This window comes from Callionymus lyra, chromosome 15, assembly GCF_982586985.1.
Source record: "Callionymus lyra chromosome 15, fCalLyr1.hap1.1, whole genome shotgun sequence".
Taxonomy (NCBI): Eukaryota; Metazoa; Chordata; class Actinopteri; order Syngnathiformes; family Callionymidae; genus Callionymus; species Callionymus lyra.
This window is the reverse complement of record NC_141832.1, coordinates 18,328,331-18,346,682: the sequence shown is the minus strand read 5'-3', so window position 1 is coordinate 18,346,682 and position 18,352 is coordinate 18,328,331. Positions and strand designations below refer to the sequence as shown.

Here is an 18,352-nt window from a genome sequence, read left to right as displayed (position 1 = left end):
ATTTTTATTCATACTACATTTTCACAGCGAACATTTGTAAAAATTAGTCTCTAATACAAAACAATTAACGTGTAAATGTATAGCTTGACATAGCCTTTCAATAACAATTCTCCAGTCCAAACTCCAAAGTAATCCAAAATAAAAAGTTTTACTTTCGATTTTAAAGTGTGGGTACATCATGGAGACCACTTCTGCTCTTCTGGAGCTGGAGGCCTGCGCACTAAACGGAAGTGTTATATCCACCGACGTGTGAACACTTGAAGCTTCAAGCAAGTTTATTCCCGTTTGTAAAAGAGTTCCAAATAATCAACATACAAGATGGAATCCCATCCGGAGGGAGGTGATCAAGCTGCTGGCTCCGACGATAACACAGCCGACAACGACGGTGAGATGATTCGAATGAATATAAAAATGTTGTAGTGGTTTGTTCGTCTAAGTAACTGTCTTTAGCATCCTGTGCTTAGTTATAGTTAATAACCAGACGTACACGATACAAATACAGACTATAGTATTTATACTGTCCCTGGTAACTTTCAAAACTACTATTGCAAACTTTTAAACTTTCTGAAATTGTAAAACACGAAGTTTCCCTAAAGCAAACAAGTACATTTAGTAAAAAATGAAGGTACAATGTTGTTATTTAACTTGAATTCCAATGAATTTATCTTTCAGGAGATCAACTCACTAAGACCACTCTTGCTGTGCTGAACAAGTGAGTTGTTACTTAATCTATTTCATATTACAAAGATTGTTATTAATGCTTATGTCGTATTTCCTTTCAACAGCTTCACCTGTAACTACGTGAGGCAGCATGGAGGAGACACTGGTGTGTTGCCCGTAGTTGAAGAATCCTCTGATCCAAAAATAAAGAAGGTGGTTGAACATCTGCAGAAAATTGGAGACAAACTGGATCAGGATGTTGATTTCCAAAGGTTTGTTCGTTGTATGATCTTGTGTTAATATGATATTAAAAATAAATAATAATCAAGCAATACATTCCAAATAGTTGTCCTATTAGTGACACACGCTTGAAGTAATCCGGTGTCTATGAAAGAGTAGTTATTTACTTATTTGCCTTTTTTTATCGTGTTAATCTATTTATAAATATCTAACTTTGCTCTTTTTTTTCTTGTGTGCTTGTGTTGTTTGGGTGAAAACAAAGGTAAGTCACACCCGGTATTATACTTGTTTTTGGATGTGTTGGCTTGAAAAATCATGTCTGTATAAAAGGCTTGTATGATTCAGACTAAAGAACACGTGCCGATGTGGAATTGTCAATGTTGTATCTTTTTATTTGAAATGTTAATTTAAATTGATTGTCTTATAATACAACCATACACAGTTTAACTACAGTTATTTTTATTTATTTAGAAGAAAACTGAAGACTGAAATTGTTCAATGTTGCATTGTTTTATGCACATTTGTATCAAATGATGCGACTCATAACTTTTTATATTTTTCAGTTTAATGCTAAATTGCCTGCCTATGACTCCGGAAAACTTCATGAAAGTTGCTAAGGAGTTCTTCTCAGATAACAAATACAACTGGGGCCGGGTCGTCACTCTGCTCTGCTTTTCCTGTCGACTAGTCATGAACGTGAGTAACTCTCTAGAGTAGTGTCATTGTAAATGAAATGTCTGTTTCAGGATGTGTCACGATTAGGTTACATCTAAGCAGATAATTTACGTTTAAGAATGAATCAAAACTAATTGTATCTCCTTTAGGCTATTGCAGACAAGGCCAAGCAAATTATGGCCTGGACTTTGGAGTTCATTGACAAATATGTTCTGAACTGGATCAAGAGGCAGGGGGGCTGGGTGCGGTACGTTGATAAATGTCTGCATCACAGGACACCGTAAATTAATTTAGTTATATTCTTTTTTTTTCAGGGGGCTTCTCTCTGTTTCTGGAACTGTTTAACTCTCGTAGTTATGTTGGTCATCTTCCATAAAGGCAAAGGCACACCAATGAGTCTGGACGAATGACGGCAAACATATAATTCACTGAAATCTGACATTTTTACTTTAAAATTTAATTTTAACTCTAATTATATTTTGTCGTTTTTCTTATGAACAAACTGTTAATATTTGATTAAAAGTGAAACTCATTGATGATTAAAGTGTGTCAAACTATTTTGAAGGACATGGACTCATTTTATTCCTCTGTTTTCTTTGTTTTAAATTGAACTTGAATGCTCAAAGTAATGAGGATGGTGCAGTTCAAGTGGATCGAACCACTGGACCTCTATCTGCTTTTTTTAAAATTATTATTTAAGAGCACACATGTATGACATGTTCCGCACAAACACAAAAAGTTTTACTTTCGATTTCAAAGGGCATGCGTACTACTTCATAGAGGTGGGCTGTTACAAACCACGCCCACATGTGGCCGTAATAAGCTGTAGCCCGGCGGAAGTTTAAGTTATATACGCCGATGTTTGAACACTTGAAGCGAGTTTATTCCGTTTGTAAAAGAGTTCCAAATAATCTCAACGTACAAGATGGAGGGAGGAGATCGAGCTGCTGGCTCCGACGGTAACACAGCCGACAACTACGGTGAGATGATTCGAATGAATATAAAAATGTGCTTAGTTATAGTTAATAACCAAACGTACATGATACAAAAACAGACTATAGTATTTATACTGTCCCTGGTAACTTTCAAAACTACTGTTGCAAACTTTTAAACTTCTTTCTGTGATTGTAAAACACGGAGTTTCCCTAAAGTAAGTAAGTAATGTTATTTATATAGCGCTGCAAACTAGTACATTTAGTAAAAAGTGAACGTACAATGTTGTTATTTAACTTGAATTCCAATGAATCTATCTTTCAGGAGATCAACTCATGAAGACCACTCTTGCTGTGCTGAAACAGTGAGTTCTTACTAAATCTATTTCATATTACAAAGATTATTATTAATGCTTATGTCGTATTTCCTTTCAACAGCTACATCTGTAACTACGTGAGGCAGCATGGAGGAGACACTGGTGTGTTGCCCGGAGTTGAAGAATCCACTGATCCAAACATACAGAAGGTGGCTGAAGGTCTGCGGAAAATTTGAGACAAACTGGACGCGTGTTGATTTCCAAAGGTTTGTTCGTTGTACGATCTAGTGTTAATATGATATTCAAAATAAATAATAATCAAGCAATACATTCCAAATAATTGTCCTTTTAGTGACACACGCTTGAAGTAATCCGGTGTCTATGAAAGAATAGTTATTTACTTAATTGCCTTTTTTTTATCGTGTTAATCTATAGTTAAATATTTTTAAACGATCTTCCTCTCTCTTTGTGCTTGATGGAGTCTACTGACTCCTTTAAGAAACATCTTAAGACGTTTCTATTTGTTCAGGCTTTTTCTTGAATTTCTCGAACTCCTGTGTTGTTCTCAGTGTTATCTTGATCTTTAAAGTATGTACTTTTTTGAGTATTGTTTTGATTGTTTAAGCGCTTTGTGACCCTGGTCTCCTGGTCTCGAAAAGCGCTATATAAATAAATATTACTTACTTACTAACTTACTTAAATATCTAACTTTGCTCTTTTCTTTTTCTTGTGTGCTTGTGTTGTTTTTTTTTGTTCAATTTGTTTTTTGTTCAAACAAATTTTTCAATGTTGCATTGTTTTATGCACATTTGTATCAAATGATGCGACTCATAACTTTTTATATTTTTATATTTTTCAGGTTAATGCAAAATTGTCTGCCCATGACTCGAGAAAACTTTGAGAAAGTTGCTAAGGAGTTCTTCTCAGATAACAAATACAACTGGGGCCGGGTCGTCACTCATCTTTGCCTGTCGACTAGAAATTAAAGTAAGTAACTCTCTAGAGTAGTGTCATTGTAAATGAAATGTCTGTTTCCTTTAGGCTATTGCAGATAAAATTCGTGACATCGTCAAGGATATTATGGCCTGGACTTTGGAGGTCATTAAGAAACATGTTCTGGACTGGATCAGAGGCAAGGGGTCTGGGTACGTTGATAAATGTCTGCATCACAGGACACTGTAAATTAATTTAGTTATATTCTTTTTTTTTTTTCCAGGAGGCTTCTCTCTCATATGTAAACGACAAACCTGGGTGGAAAAAGTTTTTGTTTCTTGGATGGTTAGCTCTCGTAATTGTGTTTGTCATCGTCCGTAAATGCAAAGGCACAAGAATGAGTCTGGACAAATGACGGCAAACGTATAATTCACTGAAATTTGATGGACAGGTTCTCAATCTAGTGGTCATACATTAAAAAATAAATTGTAAAGTATTGGTCCCATGAATCTTAACAATTGTTTACAATCTATATACATTCAGGGACAAACACACTTAGATTGGTTGCATCTTTTCTTAGTTACCTTTTAAAATATATATTTTCATCAACTGTATTTAAAAAAAGAAAATATAAAATATTATTATATAAGTATTCCCAAAGAATGCTCTTAATAGAAGTTACAGAAAAGGAAACAGTTACAGATTGTTACCTCACATTATTTAATGTCTTTCTTTTCTTCCTTCACACTTTTGTATGTTGTAATATTTTTTATTTAAAAAGATCTTTTCAACTCTAATCATATTTTGTTGTTTTTTTCTTAAGAAAAAACTGTTTATATTTTATTAAAAGTGATACTCATATTGATGACCAAGTGTGTGAAACTATTTTTGAAGGACATGGACTCTTTTTACTCCTCTGTTTTGTTTTGGGGGTAACTGCACTCGATAAACCACCTTCCCCACCCTCTCTAAGACTCTGCAAGGACCAACCCCGTGACTGTCCAATTTGGGGCACCGAGCCTTCTTTCTTCTGGGACTGAAAACCCACACCAGCTGTGCAACGTGGCCGCAGTCCCAAATCTGCTAAACATGCCTTCTACCAAGGCTGTCTCTGTCTCTTGGTCTGGGATGGCGTATGCCTCCGGCGACTTGGTGAAATAGTCCATCGCTGCTAGGACGTAGCGGTTGCTTCGTTCTGAGCGGGGAAAGGGGCCCATGTCTACTGCTACCCTTTCCATCGGTGCACCTGCCAGTTGTTGCTGGAGCTGCGCATGTGACCCGTCTAGAGTCCCTTTGTGTGAGGAGCAGGCATCACAGCTACGACAGAAGTCCTCTACATCCCTTCTTTGCAAACCCCAGTAGTAGCTCTGGCGCAAGCGACGGAGGGTCTTGGAGACGCAAAAATGTCCTGACCCTGTGCCCCCATGGCAGGCCTCAAGCACATCTTTTCTAAGTGATTTTGGAACTACCACTTGCCACCTTTCCTACCCCCAAGATGGGTCCATCTTTCAGCCGCAACGAGTCAAACTTAGACCACAGTCCTTTGGTGGCAGTAGAGAGCCCAGATATTTCATCCCATGATGGCTTCTGAGTGACCGTGCACCACTGAAGCACTGGCTGTAAATCTGGATCTTCTTCCTGCCTTGTTCTCCACTCAAGTGCTTCAACAACTTGCAGGGCCCTGCATGAGAATTGCCCAGTGCTCTCTGCCTGTGTAAGCCCCCTCTCTTTCACCTCTCGCTTATCACAGTAGCGACAGCCTTCTGAGGCACATGGTCGACGGGACAGTCCATCTGCATTTGAGTGTTGTGTACCTGCCTTGTGTGCTACCGTTAATTTGAAGGTCTGCAGCTCCTCCAACGAGCAACCTGTCCCTCGGGCGCCCTGAACGACATCAACCACTGTAGAGCAGCATGATCAGTTCGAACGACAAATGGTGTTTCACAGAGGTAATATTTGAAGTGTTTTACAGCCATCACAACAGCAAGCAGTTCTCGTCGAGTCACACAGTAGCGGGGGTCGCTTCTGTTGGGTATCCGACTGAAGTACGCCACTAATTTCTCTCCGTCCGGTCCAACCTGAGACAGCACAGGCCTTTTTCAGGTTGTCAAATGCATGCTGGCATGCCTGGTTCCAGGTGAAAACAGAGTCTTTCTGTAGCAGTTGAAACAGTGGGGCTGCAATGGAAGAAAATCCCCGAACAAACTTCCTGTAATAAGAAGCCAAGCCAAGGAAGCTCTTCAGGATGCAGCTTCAAACCCGCAGCAGCCACTCTAGGCTTGGACTCTGGTGACAACGGCACTTGCCAATATCCACTCCGAAGGTCCAGAGAGCACAACCAGGAAGACCCTTCCACCAGGTCCAGTGTCTCGTCGATTCTGGGGAGCGGATACGAGTCCTTTCGGGTGACCTTGTTTAGGGGTCTATAGTCCACACAAAACTGCATTTGTGTACTGTTCTTTTTAGGGACCATCACCACCGCAGAGGCCCATGGGCTATCAGAAGGTTCAATAATCCCAGCCTCCAGCATCCCCCTCCTTGTCAGCAGCTTCCTAGTGGGCCAAAGGAAGTCATCGCGGTCGCACCTTGATGGGTCTTGCATCCCCTGTGTCGATATAGTACTCTACCAAGTGCGTCAACCCGACCTCACAGTCATTTAGAGCAAAAATGTCTTTAAATTCGAACAGTACCTGCCACAGTCTATCCTGTTGAACTTTGGACAAACCCTCGCAGTTCAATGCCCAGATTTTCCTCACTGCCGTGATCCGCTCATCGTCCTTTCCGACCAAATGGGGTTCTTCACTCATTTCAGCAGAGATGGCAGTGTTGGCTGTGGGTACAGGTGTTCTCGAATGCATGAGAAGGGATGTTAACGGTAAACACTGCCCTCCCGGAAAAGCCAGGGAACTATTCCCCAAGTTCAGGATGCATCCCACCGTGCGTAAGAAGTCCAACCCGAGGATGCAGGCATCTTGTATATCAGCCACCCAGGCTGTAAAAGGAACAGTCAGGTCCACCTTGAACTGGAACACACACTTTCCCTTCATTGGAGCCAAGTCGCCAGTCACTGTCCTCAGACACACCGTCGTTGCCTCCAGTGAAGCCCCTGCAGGAACTATGTCGGGTCGCACCAGCGTTGCCTTAGACCCGGTGTCCACTAGAGCCGTGCAGGATGTTCCCTCTACCGTCACTGGAACATGGCAAAAGTCCCCAACTTGGGTCCAACCCACTGCGATGACTTGGCTTGAGGGGGTTGTTGATGGTGTGTGGGTGGTTGTGCTCTGGGCTACTGTGTCCCCACTTACACAGGCCCTTGGCCGTTTCCCTGCTGTGTAGCGAACCTGGGTCATTGTCTGAGTAGGTGTCCAGGTTGTCCACACCCCCAGCAGTTCTGTAGTCGATGGCGGGGACGCAGAGTAGAACCTCCAACCCGCAGAGCTGCTGCTTGGATCACCTCCTGCTGCCATTCTCGGTCCTCCATCCCTCTGCCCGGCACTGCCAGCATTCTTACTGATGTTGACCCATTCGTCTCATCAAAATCTTTGCTTAGCATCTCTCTCTCCACAGCTAATTCCAGAGCTTCATTCAGCGTGGCAGGACGAGTGAGAAGCGTGTGGATCCGCAGTTCTTTAGGACTGAGAGCCTGCAGGAACTGATCTCTTGCCAGCTCTTTCTGAACTGCTGGCGGCATGGCATCCTAGGCGCATTTGCACATGTACTCAATGTCACTTGCAAGGATTGGGAGAGGTTCACCAGGTCGTCTGCGTCGGTTATGAAACTCCGAACGCAGGAAGACTGACTAGGGCACAGTAGTCGCCTCTGTTCAATAGTCCACCCAGCAGCGTCAGCAAGCAGTTCAAACTGGGCTTTGAACACCTCCCATGGTGTTTTCCCATTAAATTTGGGCGTTTTGACGTTTATCGGAGAAGTTTGAAATGGAGCAGCTTCTCCCATGTTGAAATCACGTGACACACCAGGTCCACGTGGAGCAGAACTTGTCAAGTTTCTCGCTGAGCCCGGAGAAAAAAAACAGCTTCTTCTGAGAGTTGTAATACAGCGTCTCTTATCTTTCGAGCATTGGTCCCGTCGTCTCGCATCAACGTCCACCTCCTCTCTCTCGCTCTTCACTTTCCCGTAGATACCGGCGACGTTCAACGTTCGTTAGCGAAGTTTGTTGCTAATAGCCGTTAGCTTCCGTTGCTAATAGCCGTTAGCTTCGCCTCAGGAGCAGGTTCGAAAAAAGTCGCTTCTGACACCAATGTAACGTTTGATCCTCCAGACGGATCTCTTGCATAGATAGTTTCTTTATTTGTTGTACTCACAGAAAGGGTTATTGTTTTTCGGCCACAACCAACGCCGCTCCTTCTCTACACTACAAGTTGTACGCGAACTCTCCCAAACAACCCCTGCGCATGCGCACACACCCAACTTCTTAACGTGCCCACAACATTAATAAACACAACAAGTTAGGATCGTTACAGTATATTGAAAGAGCAGCCCTTTCTTATTTGTTTATTTGTTTCTTTTTCATTATTTTATGTTATTGTGTGAGTTTTGTTAATTTGTATCATTCATGTGTGCAGAACAATTATATATATTATATATTATTTTATTTATATATATATGCAGGCACTTTGGGCAGCTTTAGGGTCTTTGTGGGTCCGTTCGGCTCTGGAGTCATCGATGAACAGCGAGCATGTGCGAGTCAAGTGTTTGTGTGTTTCTGTCTACAGGTGGGTGAATGTACGAGAAAGTTAATAAGAGTCATATAATATATAATATATAATATGGTAATATAATGTCAGTGATACACGGAAAGAGTGATAGTTGTTCGTGTGTCAGACTGACGAGGCAAGAGTTTGTGCACTACTTTTGATTGACAGCAGAGGGGGGCGTGGTCACAGCAAACGCAATGGATCTGCAGGATCTGGCAGAGACGGTGTGTCTGAGACTATGGCTGCTGCAGCTGAACCAGCTCAAAGAGGTTTGTGCTGAGGCTAAAGTCACGAGTGGAACTGTCGTGACAAGGCGAGCGTTGCAACATAGCATCTTCAGACAATGTTGAAGTTAGTGGAATAAATGACAGAAAACATGGAAATTATGACAATGAAGAATAGATAGATACTTTATTCATCTCACAGAGAAATTCACGGTTCAGCCGTATGTTATATGTTGTTCATATGTTACAAAGAAATGAGAAAGAGGCATGCAAGTCTATGTACAGTCTAAATATATACTGAAACATATGTATAAAAAGGAAAAAGGAAAAAATATATATAAAAAAATATATATAAAGACGTTAAAAAGAATGAGATGAATATTCAGAAAACACTGCAAAATCCAGCTCGGAAGTAGCTGAAGAATTGAGTTTAGGAGAAAAATATTCACAACTACAGCTCAACAATCAGATTCTACAGGATGAAGTTACGCGGCTGAGTGAAAGAGTAAATAACAACTCTCCGAGTCAAAATGCAGGTCTACAGAATGTAACAATTGTGAACCGGCTTCCAGAAGTGACAATCATGAAAGGGTTTAAGATTTGTGGTCAGATAGGGGAGAAAGGACAAAAGGAGAGACTCTCATACACACACCTGATGCATCAAATCGACAGAGGCCTGAGTAACTGTTGAGGTGATCGAAGCAGTGATCGGGTCAATCAACCCTGGTTTGAGTCTGCAACACATGCTTGAGATAAAAAGTGACATAACTCTCCAACAGGTGAAGACCATACTAAGAGGACATTTTAAAGAGGACAGTTCAACAGATCTTTAGCGCCGACTTGTAAATATAACTCAAGAAAGCCGTGAGTCCCCTCAAAACTTCCTATTTCCAGCAATTGAGCTAAAAGAGAGACTGCTACTCGCTTCGAAAGATGTTGGGTCACATGAACAGTATAGCCCTAAAGAACACGCGCCGATGTGGAATTGTCAATGTTGTATCTTTTTATTTGAAATGTTAATTTAAATTGATTGTCTTATAATACAACCATACACACAAGTTTAACTACAGTTATTTTTATTTATTTAGAAGAAAACTGAAGACTGAAATTTTTCAATGTTGCATTGTTTTATGCACATTTGTATCAAATGATGCGACTCAAATAACTTTTTATATTTTTATATTTTTCAGGTTAATGCAAAATTGTCTGCCCATGACTCGAGAAAACTTTGAGAAAGTTGCTAAGGAGTTCTTCTCAGATAACAAATACAACTGGGGCCGGGTCGTCACTCTGTTCATCTTTGCCTTTCGACTAGTCATGAAAGTGAGTAACTCTCTAGAGTAGTGTCATTGTAAATGAAATGTCTGTTTCCTTTAAGCTATTGCAGATAAAATTCATGACATGGTCAAGGATATTATGGCCTGGACTTTGGAGGTCATTAAGAAACATGTTCTGGACTGGATCAGAGGCAGGGGGGCTGTGTACGTTGATAAATGTCTGCATCACAGGACACTGTAAATTAATTTAGTTATATTCTTTTTTTTTTTTCCAGGAGGCTTCTCTCTCAAACGAAAACGACAAACCTGGGTGGAAAAAGTGTTTGTTTCTTGGAGGGTTAGCTCTCGTAGTTGTGTTTGTCATCGTCCGTAAATGCAAAGGCACAAGAATGAGTCTGGACAAATGACGGCAAACGTATAATTCACTGAAATTTGATGGACAGGTTCTCAATCTAGAGGTCATACATTAAAAAATAAATTGTAAAGTATTGGTCCCATGAATCTTAACAATTGTTTACAAATCTATATACATTCAGGGACAAACACACTTAGATTGGTTGCATCTTTTCTTAGTTAGCTTTTAAAATATATATTTTCATCAACTGTATTTAAAAAAAGAAAATATAAAATATTATTATATAAGTATTCCCAAAGAATGCCCTTAATAGAAGTTACAGAAAAGGAAACAGTTAAAGATTGTTACCTCACATTATTTAATCTCTTTCTTTTCTTCCTTCACACTTTTGTATGTTGATATTTTTAATAAAAAAAAAAAAAGTTCAACTCTATTCACATTTTGTTGTTTTTCTTAAGAACAAGCCGTTCATAATTTATTAAAAGTGATACTCATATTGATGACCAAGTGTGTGAAACTATTTTTGACGGACATGGACTCTTTTTACTCCTCTGTTTTGAACTTTGAATGCTCAAAGTAATGAGGATGGTGCGCTTCGAGTGGATCGAACTACTGGACCTCCAACTGCTTTTATTTTATTTTAGTTAAGAGCACACATGTATGACATGTTCCGCACAAACACAAAAAGTTTTACTTTCGATTTCAAAGGGCATGCGTACTACTTCATAGAGGTGGGCTGTTACAAACCACGCCCACATGTGGCCGTAATAAGCTGTAGCCCGGTTGGAAGTGTAAGTTATATCCGCCGATGTGTGAACACTTGAAGCGAGTTTATTCAGTTTGTAAAAGAGTTCCAAATAATCTTAACGTACAAGATGGAGGGAGGAGATCGAACTGCTGGCTCCGACGGTAACACAGCCGACAACTACGGTGAGATGATTCGAATGAATATAAAAATGTGCTTAGTTATAGTTAATAACCAAATGTAGACGATATGAAAAAAGAAACCGACTAAAGTATTTATACTGTCCCTGGTAACTTTCAAAACTACTGTTGCAAACTTTTAAACTTCTTTCTGTGATTGTAAAACACGAAGTTTCCCTAAAGTAAGTAAGTCATTTTATTTATATAGCGCTGCAAACTAGAACATTTAGTAAAAAGTGAACGTACAATGTTGTTATTTAACTTGAATTCCAATGAATCTATCTTTCAGGAGATCAACTCATGAAGACCACTCTTGCTGTGCTGAAACAGTGAGTTCTTACTAAATCTATTTCATATTACAAAGATTGTTATTAATGCTTATGTCGTATTTCCTTTCAACAGCTACATCTTTAACTACGTGAGGCAGCATGGAGGAGACACTAGTATGTTACTAGGAGTTGAAGAATCCACTGAACCAAACATAAAGAAGACGGTTGAACGTCTGCGGAAATTTGGAGACAAACTGGATGCGCGTGTTGATTTCCAATGTTTGTTTGTTGTACGATCTTGTGTTAATAAGTTATACAAAAATAAATAATAATCAAGCAATACATTCCAAATAGTTGTCCTATTAGTGACACACGCTTGAGGTAATCCGGTGTCTATAAAATAATTGTTATTTACTTTACTTAATTGCCTTTTTTTTATCGTGTTAATCCATTTTTAAATATCTAACTTTGCTCTTTTTTTTTCTTGTGTGCTTGCGTTGTTTGGGTGAAAACAATGTTAAGTCAGACCCGATATTATACTTGTTTTTGGATGTGTTGGCTTGAAAAATCATGTCCGTATAAAAGGCTTGTATGATTCAGACTAATCAATAATCCATTATCTGCCCCAACTCCTTGTCAGCAGCTTCCTGGTGGGCAAAAGGAAGTCGTCGCGGTCGCACATTGATGGGTCTTGCATCCCCTGTGTCGATATAGTACTCTACCAAGTGCGTCAACCCGACCTCACTGTCATTTAGAGCAAAAATGTTTTTAAATTCCAACAGTACCTGCCACAGTCTATGCTGCTGAACTTTGGACAAACCCTCGCAGTTAAATGCCCAGATTTTCCTCACTGCCGTGATCCGCTCATCGTCCTCTCCGACCAAATGGGGTTCTTCACTCATTTCAGCAGAGACGGCAGTGTTGGCTGTGGGTACAGGTCTTCTCGAATGCATGGGAAGGGATGTTAACGGTAAACACTGCCCTGCCGGAAAAGCCAGGGAACTATTCCCCAAGTTCAGGATGCATCCCAACGTGCGTAAGAAGTCCAACCCGAGGATGCAGGCATCTTGTATATCAGCCACCCAGGCTGTAAAAGGAACAGTCAGGTCCCCCACCTTGAACTGGAACACACACTTTCCCTTCATTGGAGCCAAGTCGCCAGTCACTGTCCTCAGACACACCGTCGTTGCCTCCAGCGAAGCCCCTGCAGAAACTATGTCGGGTCGCACCAGCGTTGCGTTAGACCCGGTGTCCACCAGAGCCGTGCAGGATGTTCCCTCTACCGTCACTGGAACATGGCAAAAGTCCCCAACTTGGGTCCAACCCACTGCGATGACTTTGCTTGAGGGGGTTATTGATGGTGTGTGGGTGGTTGTGCTCTGGGCTACTGTGTCCTCACTTACACAGGCCCTTGGCCGTTTCCCTGCTGTGGAGCGAACCTGGGTCATTGTCTGAGTAGGTGTCCAGGTTGTCCACACCCCCAGCAGTTCTGTAGTCGACGGCGGGGACGCAGAGTAGAACCTCCAGCCTGCAGAGCTGCTGCTTGGATCACCTCCTGCTGCCATTCTCGGTCCTCCATCCCTCTGCCCGGCACTGCCAGCATCCTTACTGATGTTGACCCATTCGTCTCATCAAAATCTCTGCTTAGCATCCCTCTCTCCACAGCTAATTCCTGAGCTTCATCCAGCGTGGCAGGACGAGTGAGAATCGTGTGGATCCGCAGTTCTTTAGGACTGAGAGCCTGCAGGAACTGATCTCTTGCCAGCTCTTTCTGAACTGCTGGCGGCATGGCATCCTAGGCGCGCTTGCACATGTACTCAATGTCACTTGCAAGGATTGGGAGGGGTTCACCAGGTCGTCACTGACTGTCCATGTTGTCCAAACCGCCTCTGTAGCGCCCCCACTAGGGCACAGTAGTCGCCTCTCTCCTCATGACTCAGCAGCAGCAGACATGAAGCAGCATCCTCCGTGAGACACAAGGCAAGCTGAAGTGCTCTGTGTTCAATAGTCCACCCAGCAGCGCCAGCAAGCAGTTCAAACTGGGCTTTGAACACCTCCCATGGTGTTTTCCCATTAAATTTAGGCGTTTTGAGGTTTATCGGAGACGTTTGAAATGGAGCAGCGTCTCCCATGTTGAAATCACGTGACACACCGGGTCCACGTGGAGAAGAACTTATCATGTTTCTCGCCGAGCCCGGAGAAAAAAACCAGCTTCTTCTGAGAGTTGTAATTCAGCGTCTCTTATCTTTCGAGCATTGGTCCCGTCGTCTCGCATCAACGTCCACCTCCTCTCTCTCGCTCTTCACTTTCCCGTAGATACCGGCGACGTTCAACGTTCGTTAGCGAAGTTCGTTGCTAATAGCCGTTAGCTTTCGTTGCTAATAGCCGTTAGCTTTCGTTGCTAATAGCCGTTAGCTTCGCCTCAGGAGCAGGTTCGAAAAAAGTCGCTTCTGACACCAATGTAACGTTTGGTCCTCCTGACAATGGACCAGACGGTTGTCTTGCATAGACAGTTTCTTTTTATTTGTTGAACTCACAGAAAGGGTTATTATTGTTTTTCGGCCACAACCAACGCCGCTCCTTCTCTACACCACAAGTTGTACGCGAACTCTCCCCAACAACTTCTGCGCATGCGCACAAACCCAACTTCTTAACGTGCCCGCAACATTAATAAACAAGTTAGGATCGTTACAGTATATTGAAAGAGCAGCCCTTTTGTTATTTGTTTATTTAATTATTTTTCATTATTTTATGTAATTGTGTGAGTTTTTGTTAATTTGTATCATTCATGTGTGCAGAACAATTATATATATTTTTAATATTATTTTATTTATATATATTAGCAGGCACTTTGGGCAGCTTTAGGGTCTTTGTGGGTCCGTTCGGCTCTGGAGTCATTCGATGAACAGCGAGCATGTGCGAGTGTTTGTGTGTTTCTGTCTACAGGTGGGTGAATGTACGAGAAAGTTAATAAGAGTCATATAATATATAATATATAATATGGTAATATAATGTCAGTGACACGCGGGAAAGTGTGATAGTTGTTCGTGTGTCAGACTGACGAGGCAAGAGTTTGTGCACTACTTTTGATTGACAGCAGAGGGGGGCGTGGTCACGGCAAACGCAATGGATCTGCAGGATCTGGCAGAGACGGTGTGTCTGAGACTATGGCTGCTGCAGCTGAACCAGCTCAAAGAGGTTTGTGCTGAGGCTAAAGTCACGAGTGGAACTGTCGTGACAAGGCGAGCGTTAATCAGAAAAATAACTAGAATCTATGGACAATGTGATAAATGATGAAGAACAAGATGTTGCAACATAGCATCTTCAGACAATGTTGAAGTTCGTGGAACAAATTACAGAAAACAACAGAAATTATGACAATGAAGAATAGATAGATACTTTATTCATCTCACAGAGAAATTCACGGTTCAGTAGCTCCAGAATATGTTACAAAGGAATAGAAACAAAGAGGCATGCAAGTCTATGTACAGCCTAAATATATACTAAAACATATATATAAAAAGGAAAAAAGAAAAAAATATATATAAAGACGTTAAAAAGAATGAGATGAATATTCAGAAAACACTGCAAAATCCAGCTCGGAAGTAGCTGAAGAATTGAGTTTAGGAGAAAAATATTCACAACTACAGCTCAACAATCAGATACTACAGGATGTAGTTACGCGGCTGAGTGAAAGAGTAAATAACAACTCTCCGAGTCAAAATGCACGTCTACAGAATGTAACAATTGTGAACCGGCTTCCAGAAGTGACAATCAGGAAAGAGTTTTAAGATTTGTGGTCAGATAGGGGAGAAAGGACAAAAGGAGAGACTCTCATACACACACCTGATGCATCAAATCGACAGAGGCCTGAGTAACTGTGAGACTGAGGTGATCGAAGCAGTGATCGAGTCAATCAACCCTGGTTTGAGTCTGCAACACATGCTTGAGATAAAAAGTGACATAACTCTCCAACAGGTGAAGACCATACTAAGAGGACATTTTAAAGAGGACAGTTCAACAGATCTTTAGCGCCGACTTGTAAATATAACTCAAGAAAGCCGTGAGTCCCCTCAAAACTTCCTATTTCCAGCAATTGAGCTAAAAGAGAGACTGCTACTCGCTTCGAAAGATGTTGGCTCAGATGAACAGTATAGCCCTAAAGAACACGCGCCGATGTGGAATTGTCAATGTTGTATCTTTTTATTTGAAATGTTAATTTAAATTGATTGTCTTATAATACAACCATACACACAAGTTTAACTACAGTTATTTTTATTTATTTAGAAGAAAACTGAAGACTGAAATTGTTCAATGTTGCATTGTTTTATGCACATTTGTATCAAATGATGCGACTCATAACTTTTTATATTTTCATATTTTTCAGGTTAATGCAAAAGTGTCTGCCCATGACTCGAGAAAACTTCATGAAAGTTGCTAAGGGGGTCTTCTCAGATAACAAATACAACTGGGGCCGGGTCGTCACTCTGTTCATCTTTGCCTGTCGACTAGTCATGAAAGTGAGTAACTCTCTAGAGTAGTGTCATTGTAAATGAAATGTCTGTTTCCTTTAGGCTTTTGCAGATAAAATGTATGACATCGTCAAGGATATTATGGCCTGGACTTTGGAAACATGTTCTGGACTGGATCAGAGGCAGGGGGGCTGGGTATGTTGATAAATGTCTGCATCACAGGACACTGTGAATGAATTTAGTTATATTCTTTTTATTTTCCAGGAGGCTTCTCTCTCAAACGTAAACGACAAACCTGGGTGGGAAAAGTTTTTGTTTCTTGGAGCGTTAGCTCTCGTAGTTGTGTTTGTCATCGTCCGTAAATGCAAAGGCACAAGAATGAGTCTGGGCTCTTTTTACTCCTCTGTTTTGTTTTAGGGGGTAACTGCACTCGATAAACCACCTCCCCCACCCTCTCTAAGATTCTGCAAGGACCAACCCCGTGACTGACCAATTTGGGGCACCGAGCCTTCTTTCTTCTGGGACTGAAAACCCACACGAGCTCGTCAGAACAGAAATGTCTCCCTTTAGTGGTCAGGTCATAGTTTCTCTTTTGGCGTATTCCCGCCTTCTCCAACTGGTTCCTTGCGAACGTATGAGCCGTCTCCATACAGTCCTGTAGTTTCCGGGCGTAGTCAGGACCAGGTGCTGCAACTGGTGTTTCTGGTGGCACCCCGAATGCCAGTTCTGCCGGTGTCCTCAGCTCTCGACCCAGCATCAGCAGTGCTGGTGTGCAAGCTGTGGAATCCTGTACAGCAGAACGGTAGGCTCAGAGGACGAGAGGTATGTGCACCACACCATCCCCAGGAACTTTTACAGTGAAAATAAAAATGGTCCCGGTACAGAGTCATTCAACTAGTTTTAAGTTGATGTGTCATCAAGAAAATATCGTTGTACCAAAATAACTTGTGATGACACATCAGCATAAAACTAGTTGAATAAAAAAATGTGTTAGTTGCCCTGGCTCATTCCTTCTACCAGTGACCTTTATGTGAGGTCACAGAGTAACATAAGATCAATTGCTTCTCCTTGTTTGCCTGTATGTTACCACTGAATTTTTATTCATACTACATTTTGACAGCAAATGTATTTACATTGAATTTAATTTCACATTGAATTGTTGACATTTCTTTACACAGAATTTATTCATTCATTTAAAAGTAAATCGACGGCAAAAAAAATTGTTTGATAAATGTAATGTAAAAATGTAATGTTTGAAATGTAGGTTTAAAGTCGACGGCACACCTTTACTTTCATAGTCGGGCAACATTTGTAAAATGAGTCTCTACTACAAATAACTAACGTGTAAATGTATAACTTGACATAGCCTTTCAATAACAATTCTCCAGTTCAAAATCGAAAGTAATCTAAACTAGAAAGTTTTACTTTCGATTTTAAAGTGTGTGCATGCGTCATAAAGGTGGGTACGACCACGCCCATGTGTGGAATTATCCAGCTGGAGGCCCGGGGCGCTTCACGGAAGTGTTACATCCACCGATGTGTGAACTCTTGAAGCGAGTTTATTCCGTTTGTAAAAGAGTTCCAAATAATCTCAACGTACAAGATGGAGGGAGGAGATCAAGCTGCTGGCTCCGACGGTAACACAGCCGACAACGACGGTGAGATGATTCGGATGAATATAAAAATGTTGTAGTGGTTTGTTCGTCTAAGTAACTGTCTTTAGCATCCTGTGCTTAGTTATAGTTAATAACCAGACGTACACGATACAAAAAAAGACTATAGTATTTATACTGTCCCTGGTAACCTTCTAAACTACTGTTGCAAACTTTTAAACTTCTTTCTGTAATTGTAAAACACAAAGTTTCCCTAAAGCAAACTAGTACATTTAGTAAAAAGTGTACAATTGTTATTTAACTTTAATTACAATTAATTTATCTTTCAGGAGATCAACTCACTAAGACCACTCTTGCTGTGCTGAACAAGTGAGTTCTTACTAAATCTATTTCATATTACAAAGATTGTTATTAATGCTTATGTCGTATTTCCTTTCAACAGCTTCATCTTTAACTACGTGAGGCAGCATGGAGGAGACACTGGTTTGTTGCCCGAAGTTGAAGAATCCACTGATCCAGACATAAAGGAGACCGTTGAATTTACGTGAAAAATTGGAGACAAACTGGAACAGGATGTTGATTTCCAAAGGTTTGTTCGTTGTATGATCTTGTGTTAATATGATATTCAAAATAAATAATAATCAAGCAATACATTCCAAATAGTTGTCCTTTTAGTGACACACGCTTGAAGTAATCCGGTGTCTATGAAAGAATAGTTATTTACTTAATTGCCTTTTTTTTATCCT

The 18,352-nt window shown here is 41.0% G+C and overlaps 2 protein-coding genes and 1 long non-coding RNA gene across 6 annotated transcripts; all 3 read left to right on the top strand.

The window, feature by feature from the left end:
- Positions 1-238: 238 nt before the first annotated feature.
- Positions 239-2,132, top strand: LOC148065193 (apoptosis regulator BAX-like). Of its 2 annotated transcripts, XM_087808605.1 has the most exons (6): positions 239-385; positions 673-712; positions 786-932; positions 1,464-1,596; positions 1,725-1,822; positions 1,890-2,132. In XM_087808605.1, exons 1-6 carry the CDS (start codon positions 319-321, stop codon positions 1,918-1,920), a joined length of 516 nt encoding a protein of 171 aa, XP_087664731.1. In that variant the 5' UTR covers positions 239-318; the 3' UTR covers positions 1,921-2,132. The 2 variants fall into 2 exon arrangements, with proteins under 2 accessions (XP_087664731.1, XP_087664730.1); XM_087808604.1 differs by having other exon boundaries at positions 1,725-2,132.
- Positions 2,133-2,429: 297 nt separating this feature from the next.
- Positions 2,430-4,490, top strand: LOC148065192 (uncharacterized). The gene is made up of 6 exons (XR_015713386.1): positions 2,430-2,555; positions 2,833-2,872; positions 2,946-3,090; positions 3,684-3,811; positions 3,866-3,969; positions 4,041-4,490. It is a non-coding gene; the product is annotated as an uncharacterized LOC148065192 (long non-coding RNA).
- A 4,499-nt stretch (positions 4,491-8,989) lies between these two features.
- On the top strand, positions 8,990-18,192 carry LOC148065191 (apoptosis regulator BAX-like). Of its 3 annotated transcripts, XM_087808609.1 has the most exons (6): positions 14,456-14,719; positions 15,909-16,041; positions 16,096-16,188; positions 16,258-16,292; positions 16,411-17,975; positions 18,049-18,192. In XM_087808609.1, the coding sequence occupies exons 2-5, from the start codon at positions 15,913-15,915 to the stop codon at positions 16,415-16,417; spliced, it is 264 nt and encodes an 87-aa protein (XP_087664735.1). In that variant the 5' UTR covers positions 14,456-14,719; positions 15,909-15,912; the 3' UTR covers positions 16,418-17,975; positions 18,049-18,192. The 3 variants fall into 3 exon arrangements, 1 of the variants encoding a protein (XP_087664735.1); XR_015713384.1 differs by lacking the exons at positions 14,456-14,719; positions 15,909-16,041; positions 16,096-16,188; positions 16,258-16,292; positions 16,411-17,975 and adding an exon at positions 8,990-11,581; XR_015713385.1 differs by lacking the exons at positions 14,456-14,719; positions 15,909-16,041; positions 16,096-16,188; ... (1 more) ...; positions 16,411-17,975; positions 18,049-18,192 and adding exons at positions 8,990-11,581; positions 11,655-11,720.
- The last annotated feature ends 160 nt before the right edge of the window (positions 18,193-18,352 follow it).